Source organism: Diceros bicornis, chromosome 14, assembly GCF_020826845.1.
Source record: "Diceros bicornis minor isolate mBicDic1 chromosome 14, mDicBic1.mat.cur, whole genome shotgun sequence".
Lineage (NCBI taxonomy): Eukaryota > Metazoa > Chordata > Mammalia > Perissodactyla > Rhinocerotidae > Diceros > Diceros bicornis.
The window spans coordinates 31,615,016-31,627,426 of NC_080753.1; the positions used below are offsets into that span (position 1 = coordinate 31,615,016).

Genomic DNA, 12,411 nt, shown 5'->3' on the forward strand with positions numbered 1-12,411 from the left:
GCCTCTCTTTACTGGCAAGAACTTATAGAAGAGGGATATATTATAAGGATCCCATCTTAAGAGATACTTAAGGTTTTTCTGGAGATGAAGCAACATGGTGACCACAGATCTATAAGCTGGTGGAAGAGTAGTCTCTGGAAATATCCCAGGAATCACCAGGGAAACAGAATCAAAGATGAGAGAAAAAAGTCAGAGGTGAGCAGGAAAGAGTACATGTGTAGATGAGCTCTGAGTGGTTAAATCACCAGTGAGTGGCCTCACTAAGGAGGAGATTGGATGAGGAGACTGAGAGAAAGAAGGAACCTGAAGAAACGGATCAAGAGACAAAACTCAGTCATATAGCAAGTCCATAGCAGGCAGCCTGGATTTTCATCTCATTCCTCTTCCTTTTTCAAGGGCCATGTCCCTGAAGCCAGAGGAACCATGAAACTGATGAGTTCTGGGCTCTTATGCCAGGATTGCCTACTTTGCCCATTTACCTCCAAATTTTCCAAATATCTTGCACCACCTGATTTCCTATATTCCTGCTAAACTTTTTCTCATAGTCCTGGTCCTTTCATCCTCCAACATCCTTCAAGTCCTTACCTGAAATCTACTATGGAGTTTTCCTCATGACCCCTTGCTTGGAGGAGGCACTATCTGAGCACCGCTCCTGGCTGATGAGGAAGGAGTCCACAGTGCCCAGGTCCATCACCATAGACTAGTGTCTCTCTCTTCTCTGAGAAGGGTTGGCACTGGGGATTCTGGGAAAAAAGAAGAAAAGAAAAATTCTTGGGATTAGAAAGGACAGCATCCAGTGGGTAGCTGCAATGCAGAAAGGGTCCACTGATCAGAGGTGCAGGGGTGAGGGTGTGGGCAGAGTAGCGACATGCAGTCATGATGTCCAAACTGGTCTTTGAGTGAGCAGAGTTCCTCAGCACTCCAAAGAGGTCAAATTCTACAAACGTGTCAATCTCGGGTTTCTCCTACCTGGTCTTCTTTTCCAGGTTCCATATAGAACTGCCCATCTGAATCAAAATTGAAGGGCAACTGGCATAAAGAATGTGCCATAGCGCCTATGAGGTTAGTTACTGATCAAAGGTGGCAGAGCGTGAGATGAGGAGAGGGTGGGTAGGAATAAAGGAGAGTGGATCTGACAATGTGCATGCACACTGATCAGAATGGAACCCACGCTTGACAGAGCCTGAGTACAAAATGCCAATTTCCTTTCTCTTTCTCTTAGGTTCTTCAGGCATCTGGGGTTTTCTTTGGAGGATCTTATATTTGAGAAGTCCGGTCCAAAAACAAGAACTGGATAAAAATAGCTTTTGGGTGGAGGTTCCTGCTTGCTCTCAAAGTTGTGTCTTATGGGTCAGTCAGAAAATTTGTCAGTCAGCAGTTCATGAATGGACGGCCAATTCACAGCAACTAGCCCACACATCAGTTTGCTGAATGATATACTGATCAGGTTTAGTAAATTTAGTAATTTACCAAAACTTTGCTTGAGGAATAGTTTTAGTGAATTTATTCATTACTTGTCTAGTGAACATCACAAAAATGTCAGCATTTCGGATAGAAATTTTTCAGTTTATATTTATATTGGTATCAAATCCTTTTAAAAGTTATATTTTATTTTATAGATTTTAACATTTTAAAGGCTCTTTTACTAATTTCTCTGAAGTATCAATTCATAAAATTTAACACATTCAACCAAAACATATTTTTTAACTACTTAAAATATTTATTCCAATTTATCTCAAAAGCATTTTAAGCAACTTCTGAATTGTCTGTCAAGTATAATTGACTAGTTATCATTTTGTTTTTATAAATGCATTTGTTATAAAGTTTCATGGAAACTTGGGGCTGTTTGTTGGCAGAAAGATGGAGTGTAGTCCCAGGGAGCAAGTGAATGGGTCCATGGGAGAGCAAGAGGGCCCCAGACACTCAGAGGTCTATGATCCACAGCCCTCTAATATACTTGCAAACCATCAAATATGAATTGATGCAAACTTTAGAAATACAAAAAAAGAAAAGAGTTTGTGGTACATTAATAATTTTGGCATCATTTCTAATTATATTACTACTGGCATTAAGGGAGCCACAGAATCCTTCAGAATGTACAATGTTTCTTGATTCCTGAAGTGAACGCAGAATAGTGTCCTGGATGGCCCTTCTGGTGACAAGATGACTATTATGTTCAGAGTTAACGCCACTGACCAAGCACAGATCCTAAAGGATGCTGACCACGGCTGTGATTTCTCCTTGAACTTCCACAAGGAAGAAGTCCACAGCTTTTATCTTCCACCCTGAGAGAACAGAGGATGTGCCCTGGGGAGAGTCTCCTTACTGTAACCCTGACCCATATCTACGACTGGTTTTTATCCCATTGTCTGCCCACATGGGCACACATTGCCCTCATCCTAGGTACCCTGTCTCCACAGAGGCTGGGAGGGGTGATTCAGGTGAGGCACCTGGAATCAGGATGTTTGTCTGAGTTGCTTTCCACTCAGGCCAGGCCAGCAGTGGCTGCCCTGAGTAATGCAGCAGGGATATGGGCAGTGCAGAGAGCTCTAGAAAATGTAGAGAATGCTGATTGGCTCCAGGGAAGCAACTGGCAGAAGTCCAAACCAGAGACCTTCAGATGAGGTTTTAGCCAATCAGAAAAAGGATTCTCAGGTGACACTTTTGTTGCTAGCTGAAAAGTCTGTGTGAAGAGTCCCGTGAGGCTGGGAAATCCTCAGGTCTGATGCAACCTCCACTGCACAGCCCAGAACAGAACTGAGGGAATTTCCCCTCTTAGGACAGGAGGGAGAGGATGGGCCAGAGGCCTCTGTTTATTCTGAGGGACTCCAAGGTGGGGACTGAGGTAACTAACGGACCTTCAAAGTCCATCTCTGACCATTCTTCCTGGCTGCCCAATCCAGGTCTGAGTTTGATGTTCCTCCTTTATTCTTCCATCCACCATGGAAACCCTCCTTATTCTGGACTTACCCTGATCCTGAGACACCACTGCGGGTGGAAGGCCAGTGACAAATGTCCCAGTCTCAGGTGCTCTGGAACTACGCACCTCATAAGAATATTGGGTAACTCACTGATTCCATGTGCCTTCCTTACTAAAGAAAACTTCTTGTTGTTGCCTCTTCTCTATTTCTTTTTACCTGGCAAACTCCTTATATTCTGCTTTCAGATCTTGTCCTCTACTTTAAAAGGAGAACATAAAATACAGAGAAGAGAGAAGGGGAGGGAAGCAAGGAGGGAGTGGGAGATAATTGTCTTGTTTATTAATGTTTGCCAGGCACTGTTCTAATTGCTCCATAACCATTTAGTACTGCCCCTAGTCATGAGCAAAAGGAGCCTGATAAATCATAAGAAAAACACCTTGATACTTCTGCCATTCAGGATTTAATGCTCGGGTCTGGCACAGTACATCTGCTAAACATCTGCTCCCTCATTAACACTATCCAGGCCCCAGGAAATGCTTCTCCACATCTTTTGCTCTCTAGTCTCGAAACTAAAGGAGACTGTGCCCGAATGCTGTGAATGTTTGTGGATTGTGCCTTTGTTGTTCTCAGATGAACCTGTTTCATGGTTCAGGGTGGATTTAAGCAGTTGAAGAGCTTATAAGAGAAAAGTCAACTTAGCTTTTCAAATACTTTCATTCAAAGAGCACAAATGCAATAGATTCTTGCATAAAGAAGAATCACTTGCCAGGAGGGCTGGGTATAGATTTTTTTCTTTTCTTGCTTCACATATTAACCTGGTATTCCTAACAGTTACACATGGCAGCCGAGGAACATGTTGCAATATTAAAGAAATCATAATACTCTTAAGTTTGCATATATGTGAAGATCTAAAGGAAAAATGCATGAAACATGATCCACATTTTAAAAAAGAGAAGCCTGAGGTAAACAGAGGTTCAGTAATTTGTTGACTCTCATAAAGCACATTAGTGGTAGAACTGTAGCTCAAAACCATTCTAAGAGCTCTGCTCCTCCCACTGCAACTTAAGGATCCTCAGAGTGTCTAAGATAATAGAAGTGAATAGCTCTGACAGTAATTTTCTCTTCCCTGAAATATGATCTCCATTTACTTTCCCCTACAAAAATATTCCAAGTACAAGAACAATAGATTTTAAATAAATGTCACAAAGATGTCTACTCTTGAATCATTTTTGGTTTTTTTTTTTTGGTTCTTTAAACCTCTAAGGCATTCAACCTTCAGATCTTATATTAACCGAGAGAACATCTTCAACTCAAATGCTCATCCAGCGCAATTTGATGCAGACACAGTGCCAGGCAGTGGACTGAGAACCTTCATAAAAAATGTCTGCCCAGAGACAGATGAGGTACTTCAGCTCCATTGCTGATTGGTTCCCTTTCTAGGGATTCTCCAATCCTATTGTTCATGGAAGCTTTAACAGGTTTTATTCTCCGAAATGCCTACAGAGGAGCCACCAGGTGCAAGCTGTGTTGACTACTATTACTTTTGCCTCTGTTTTCAATTATGTCTGGGAAGATGGTTCTGGGGATCCCTAGAGGCCTTTGGACAGCAGCTGTGATGGTGATACTGGTGGTGCTGAGTACCCCAGTGGCTGTGGGCAGAGAGTCTCCAGGTAAGTGGAGGGCAGCTGCTCTCCAGAGTCACCATCCTGGGGAACAGGCTCCGAGGGACCCTTGGGCTGGGGTGTGGGGGATTCTATGATCCCAGAATACAGTCTTTCTGTGGGAAAGAGAGGTATGTTATATTCTCATTTCCACCTTCTAATGATGAGGTGAGAACAATTCCCATCCCATGGGCTCAAGCCTTGGGATGTTATAAGGAGAAGGAGGAGACAAAGTACGCACCTACCACCAGTGCCAGGACAAAGGGAGCATCGGGTTATTTTTGAAGATATGAATTTCTCCAAAGAAGTCACAGGAGGATTTGTCATTTCAGGGTCCCCCAACACCTTGCCAGTGCTAAATACTATGGGATTCTAGGTTGGGGAAATGGAGGGCAGCAGTGGTCTCCACAGTCTCAGTATTTGAGGAAATGGACTCTACACTCCTGATTCTGAGTCAAGGGCTGATGGAGGCAAATTCTTGGTATTTGAGTGAAGCTGACTGGGTGACCACAGACAGGGGGTCTTCAAGTTTCACTGATTTTTGGTCAAATAGTAACTTGAGTGGGATTCAGAAACTTGAGTTGATGCTGGACTAAATTTGGCAGAAACGAGAATGTAAAGAAAAATAATACATATTGAGAAACCATTCATTTCAGACACAGGCTTAGTATCTTTATATAAATTCTTTCTCAATCTTCCTAACACTCCATGTGTGGGTATTATGACTTTTACACAATTATACTTATGATATAGATACTCTGTTAAGTAACCTGCCCAGGCTGTTAATTGGCATAGTTTAATTGGAAACTAATTTATCAAATCTGAAAGCTATGAATGAAATGTTCCATTCTGGGACTCAGGAGGTGTGGGTCCCACAAATGAGAGAGCCTTACATTACGGTGGGGTGGGAGTGGCAGAAACTCGGAGTAAACTCAGGTATGAGAATGAAGGCACTTTGTCCAGGGACCAAGAGAATATGCTTGTCAGGACTAGGACAAACTTAATTCTCCACCTTTCTCGTCATTCCCTTGAACTCGCCTGCTTATGTGGATACCTGTTTGTCTCTGAGGTTCCTAGGAGTTCTATGGAAAATGGGATTTCACGTAAGAAAGTCCTGATTCCTCTAAGTACAGGGATCAGTGTAAAATCATCCTGATTGCCCTCTTTATTCAGTTCTCAGGCTCAGGCAGGGATCACAGGTCTCAGGACTCTCTTCTTCTATGAAGGCAATTCTGGAAGTCCTCAGAGGGGTCCTGCAGGCCTGGGGAAGAGCAGCCTGAGGATCCCGGGTTCAGAGCTGGAGGCACAGAGCCGAGTTGGGCGGAAATCCGAGGCCGCGGCCTGGTGTTAGGTTTATCACACCCAACTGGCCGAGACCCAGAACGGCTGCCCGGCACAGCGGCTGCTGCGTTGTGCTGTGGGGCTGAGGCCTGACTGACGGGCGGTGATTCCCTGCAGAGGATTTCGTGTTCCAGTTTAAGTTTCAATGCTACTTCACCAACGGGACGGAGCGGGTGCGGCTCCTGGCCAGATACATCTATAACCGGGAGGAGTTCCTGCGCTTCGACAGCGACGTGCGGGAGCACCGGGCGGTGACCGAGCTGGGGCGGCCGGACGCCGAGTACCTGAACGGGCAGAAGGACATCCTGGAGCAGGAGCGGGCCGCGGTGGACACGGTGTGCAGACACAACTACGAGGTGGAGGCCGCCTTCACCTGGCAGCGCCGAGGTGAGCGCCGGCCGCCCGCCCTCCGCGGGGCCAACTGTCGGCCCGGCCGAGTCTCAGCGCGCGGAGGGCGGCGGCAGGGGCGGCCTCTGGGGCCCGAGCCCCGGGCACACGGAGGGGACAGGGAGGCGGGGCGCGTCCTGCAACGGAGGGCGGGGCCGGAGGGCAGATGGGGGACCGACGTCCACAGCCCTGGAACCGTCCCCACAGAGGCGGGCCAGGCCTGCCCAGTGTGGCCCCGCTCCCTCTGCTTCTTTCCACCAATTCTGCACATCCCCGCCTCGTGCCCGAGATGTATTCGCTTCCTCCTTCCTCACGTTTGCCTAAGCAGTGCCCTGTGCAGAGTGGCCTCCCTCCTCCCCGCCCGCGGCCCTGCTGTGAGCTCTGCTTGCAAGGCCCCTCAGGGTTCAGGGCTCCAGCGGCTGCAAAGCTCAAGAGCTTGGCCTGGAGGCCTTAGCGCTGCTCCACCGCTGCACCAGGGCACCTTGCACACGTGGTAATAATGTATTAGAGTCATGACATATTATATTTTGGTTTCAAATTATCATTCATCTTAATTATATTTTCTTAAATGGCTGCCACTAGCCCTGGGCCTCTCTGAGGCAAGAGACTGGCTTAATTATCCTTCTGTGTCTAGTACCTGACACATTCACTGGCTCAGTGTGAGCTCAATAAACCTTTGTGAAATTAATGAATAAATGTACTCAGCTGCCCATCTACTTAGGCTCAAAAGAAAACAGAAGGGTTAGTAGAGCCTTAAAAACTGATTTTATTGATTATTCTTTACTACTCTGCTTAATGCTTTAAAAGAAACTCGTGTTGACTTGCATCTGAATAATGTATAATTTGTGAATGCAAACTGAGGAAAAAAGTGTTTGCTAAAAATAAAAACGACACTTGAATGGTGTTGTAAGGCAGAATTTTAATTTCTTAGAAAAGCTCAACAAATAGCACAATAGAGAGTGCTGAAGTTTTGGAGTAAATAAATTGATGCTATTAAATTATTGAATAAAAATTGTTTCAGGTTTCTTTTGGCCTAGACTCTGCCTATCCTCCCTCCCATTGCCCCCCCTTTCCCCAGTACCACCATCCACTTCAGAGGTAGGCATTTGAAAGTTAATCAAACCCATTTAATGAGCACCTATTTCTAGACGATTACCTTACAAACACCATCTATATATAGCCATTTAATTTCACAACTACTTTGTGTGTTAGGGATTAGCATCACAACTTTAATATGCTAATATTTGTACATAATAAACACTTTAAGTCATCAGCCTCAGTTACTCACCAGGTCCTGAAGCCTCCCCAAAACACAGAATGGTCATTTTGTTCTTTACTACATGTGTATAGAGTCTAATGGAAGCAAAGCCTCGTTCAAGCCTCTTATAACCATAAGCAGCAATATGAGTCTGTTCTTGCTTATCCTCAGTGTTGGTGGGACAAAATGATATTTTCAGGGAATTGATAACTCGCTGGTTAATCCCTAGTCTGACTGCAGTGTTATCTATCAAGTTCACATACTTTTAGCTGACTTGACACTCCCTTGCCTCCTGACTTGCTACCTAATGCCACTAAGTAATTATATTTTTGCTATTTCAGTTCTTTTTCATAAAAAATTATTCTAACATTTTTCTCTTGAATGTGTGCCCTCTGTTTTTACTCTCAATCTGTTTAAGATGAACAGATCTTATAAGTCCATGTAACTGACTGCTGTATTTTCTCTACTGTGGGGAGCACTAGGACTAACAGAAAACAGTGTCACTGTCCTAGCGAGAGTCACTAGAGCTAATCCTGAGGGTCACCTTCAATAGGTGTGGAGGAAAAGAACTCCAGGTTTATTATTTTTATTTTTAAAATTTATGAATATTGGTCTATATAATATAGCAATTTATATATATATACACACATATTTTGAGGAAGAGTGGCCCTGAGCTAACATCTGTTGCCAATCTTCCTTTTCTTTTTTTTTTCTCCCCAAAGCCCCCAGTACATAGTTGTATATCCTAGTTTTAGGTCCTTCTGGTTCTTCTATGTGGGACGCCCCCTCGGCATGGCTTGATGAGCGGTGAGTAGGTCCTCGTCCAGGATCCGAACCAGTGAACCACAGGCCACCGAACTGGAATGTGTGAATTTAACCACTGCACCACTGGGCCAGCCCCCACAATTTATATTTTTAAAGTGCTTCATTTTTATCAATTAGTATCAACAGAATAACTGCCATAGAATGATTACTATTATCTCTTGAGACTGAAGAATAAACTGACTAATGTGTTTATTCAGGCTAATAAAGTGGCCAATCTCGAATCCTAATCCAAAACGTGGAGTCCAAGGATCTTTCCACTCTGGTACTAAGGAGGACTCTCCTCATGGGGAGACTTGTTGTGTGGTCTCACATCTTGCTATGTCTTTGCCTCTCCTCAGTGGAGCCTACAGTGACCATCTCCCCATCCAGGACAGAGGCTCTAAACCACCACAACCTGCTGGTCTGCTCGGTGACAGACTTCTATCCAGCCCAGATCAAAGTTCGGTGGTTCCGGAATGACCAGGAGGCATTGTGTCCACCCCCCTTGTTAGGAACGGGGACTGGACCTTCCAGATCCTCGTGATGCTGGAAATGACTCCCCAGCGTGGAGATGTCTACACCTGCCACGTGGAGCACCCCAGCCTCCAGAGCCCCATCACAGTGCAGTGGCGTAAGGGGCAGTTTGTTTTCTTTCACTGTGGGCCCCACAGGACAGAGGGCAGGCAGAGCTTCCTCTGGCCCATCCCATCTCATCCCTTACCTCCCACATCACTGCTGAGTTGGTGATCCTAGGAGACTAGAGCGCCTCTTGTCCCATAGGAAGGGCATCAGAAGAATCCTGATCTCATTGCCTTTCCAGATACTAGGGAGATCACTTAACAGACCATGGCCCCAGAACCCAGCCCTGATAGCTCTGAAGGATTGACTATTATGACTGTTGACTGGGGTCTTAGAATCTAAAGTTAAAGATGTGTCCTGAGGAGCAGGGATCCACTTCCCCCCTTTCTCTTTCCCACCCACTGTGTCCCAGGATCTATGAGCAGGTCCTTTCTTCCCCTAGGGGTGGTCAGAATGGAGAACTAGGTTCCCCTGGCACCTCTTCCTTCTGTACCTCAGACTGGACTTCAGGCTTCCCAAAGGGAACCTGTGGAGTGTGGGGACACATGTGACACTCAGGTTCTGTTTCCCAGGGGCACAGTCTGAATCTGCCCAGAGCAAGATGCTGAGCGGAATCGGGGGCTTCGTGCTGGGGCTGATCTTCCTCGGGCTGGGCCTTATAATCCGTCACAGGAGCCAGAAAGGTAAGTTGCTGTGGGGCAACAGAGAAGATGAGCTGTGACTGAGACCAGGGGGACCTCTGCCTCTGGCTGTAGCTCTTTCCTCCTGACCCTGAAAGGAAGGAGGCTGGGCTGGTGGTGGGAGGAGATGGGACAACCTAGGGGGAAACATTGGAATCTGATTTGGAATCTGGTAATGGGTGGAGTTTATTCTAGGACTTCCTTCCAGTTCATCATGTCTCACTGGCTCTTTTCTGAAAGCTTCCTGCTTTAAGAGGGTCAGAGTATAGGCTTCTCTTCTTTCTAGTGACAGTTTATTCATTTTGGGGGACATTAGCTGAGGGTGGTTAAGGTCATGTGGTCAATGTATAGGGAGTAAATAAATTTCCAATGAATTTGCATGTCTCATTTCCCTCTGGGGTGAGTGATGGACTGGCTGATTGTGTAATGAGACCTTTCTCTGTATATCATCCTTTTGTAGGACCTCATGGGCCTCCACCAGCAGGTACTGTTTCTGCTCGGATTTAGTGGTGGGTGCGGGGACAGGTAAAAGAGGGAAGGGCTGAGGTCAGTGTACCTGGGCACAGTGGTCTCAGTTCATGGCCTATTCTCTGCTATGGGGATCAAGCTTAGGGGAGAAGTTTGCCTAGTTTCTATAGGAAGCTCCCGAGGTTGTTCCCCAGAACCAGGCCATAACTTGGGTGGCATCTTTCTGTGAAACTTGGAGCCAGAGCCATGTCTTGGGTGTTAGACACCAGGATGAGGCCCGCTTTGTGCCACATGTTGGTGGCTACTGCCAGTGGGCATTTATAAGTGACTGGAAGAGGCTACTAGTGATGGAAAGTATGTGAATTATCGTCTAATTTAGAGTGAAATCTTCATATTCCCCAGAAGAATTACAGCTCCTCCTTCACCTCCCACACATCTGCGTGGAGCTGAAGTGCTGTGTCCCCTTTAGCTGATTCCACCTTTACACAGATATTGGGGGAGGTGATGGCGATATGCCCTGGACCTCATCTTTCTCTGTCTGATACTGCAGGGGCCCCAAGGGGAGCAGAGAGGGTGTGTCCCTCAGGGTGTTCTGTGTGGATCACTCTCTCTCTTCTACAGGGCTCCTGCGCTGACTCCTGAGGATACTTTGGGATTAGTCTTCCTTCTTCTGTAATGCCTGCTTATCCTTGCTTAGAATTTACACCTACCTGTCAGCCTGTCCCCCTCTGAGATCAGAGTCCTACAGTGACACTGAAAAAGTCACTAGGTCACCCCTGTGACCCCTGCCCTGAGGATCTTACTGCGATGCTGCTTCCTCCACTGACCCTGGAGCCTCTGCCTGTGTGCTGCCAGCGGCATCTACTCAGATGCCAAGGGGTTCTTCTGTTTCCGTTCTCTCCCCACAGACTGTTCAAGAGAAGCACATTGAAACCATTTACCTGACTATAGAGATTTTCTCATAATTAAACATGATTATGAATTACTATATCCTGAACTTTCTTAAGTGAGTAGAGGTAGGAAACCACTGTAGAATGAAGGAACATATTTTGAGGTGACCCAGCCAACTTGGGAGCAGAAGGAGGGGTTTCCTTGAAAGGAGACTAGAAGCATCTTGGGGTGCCATGTAAAGGTGGGCAGAGGAGATAGAAAATCAGTTCAATTGTCACATGCTTCATGATTCTTTAGGACTGATGTTAGTGCAGTGGCCTTAGGATGTGCCGGCTTCTCTTCCAGTTTGGTGAGTGTTGTGTGAGGAAGCTTGGTGGTATTGTTTGTGGACCGATATAGTGACGCCTGGTCACTGATGTTCCAAATGTATCCTGGCAAGTCAGATTGATCGAGGTCAATTTTTATTTTTGAGAAAGTATAACCAGCAATAAAAGTACTGTTTTTGGTTTTAAATGATAGAAATCCAACACAAATTTATTTTGTTTGTGTTACAAGGAAGCCTGGGATCAAGTTGATTTCAGAAGTGACTAGATCCAGATATTCAATGAGATCTTCATCCCTCTCTTCTCTTTATATCTCTATGTGTGCACCTTTCTCTCTTTTTCTGTGTCTCTCTTTGTTCCTGTATATTTCTTTCAGTGTGTCTCTCTGCATCTTTGTCTCTGTCTCCCTTGTTGGGTATCTTTCACTGCATTGCTGTCTCTCTCATTTTTCTTTATCTGCACCTTTGTCACTATTTATCTGCATCTCTTCATATCTCTGTGTTTCTTTTTGTATCTCTCTCTATTTTCTACATCACTATTTCTCATCACTTCACATTTTATCTCATCTCTGTTTCTATGTGTGGGTGTTGTATGTGTCTACCAAAGTTTTAACCATTTTGGGACAGATCCTGATTGGTCCAGCCTGAGTAACATGCATACCTGTCAAAAACATCATCTTGTACTTGGGATGCAGATAGCTGGCATTGTGCTTGTCACAATTAATAGGAAGAGGGACTGGGTTTTCCAGATCCTTGTGTTGCTGGAAATGACTTCCTAGCGTGGAGCTGTCTACATCTGCCACAGGGAGCACCCCAGCCTCGAGATCTCCCTCATAGTGGAGGTGGTGTAAGGGGTAGTTTGTTTCTTGTAGACCCCAGAAGACAAATGGCAGAGCTCCGTCTGGTTCTAGAGTCCCTCCTTGGGGGGTTTCGGCTCACATTCATCCTATCCCTTGTCTCCTGCACAGTCACCTGATGGCATTGCTGAGCTGGAATTCTCAGAGGACAGAGCTCTGCTTGTCTGTGACCATAATGACCTGTTGATTCCTGATGACATTCTCTTCCCAGGTGTTAGGGAGATCACTACACACTGTGGCTC

The 12,411-nt window shown here is 45.6% G+C and overlaps 1 protein-coding gene across 1 annotated transcript; it reads left to right on the plus strand.

Annotated features, from left to right (window-relative positions):
* The first annotated feature begins 4,407 nt into the window (after positions 1 to 4,407).
* On the plus strand, positions 4,408 to 11,084 carry LOC131413794 (boLa class II histocompatibility antigen, DQB*0101 beta chain-like). Its single transcript, XM_058554671.1, is given in 6 exon segments — positions 4,408 to 4,591; positions 6,041 to 6,310; positions 8,732 to 8,854; positions 8,857 to 9,003; positions 9,524 to 9,634; positions 10,721 to 11,084. Coding segments are annotated over 6 exon segments (774 nt in total). The 5' UTR covers positions 4,408 to 4,482; the 3' UTR covers positions 10,735 to 11,084.
* The last annotated feature ends 1,327 nt before the right edge of the window (positions 11,085 to 12,411 follow it).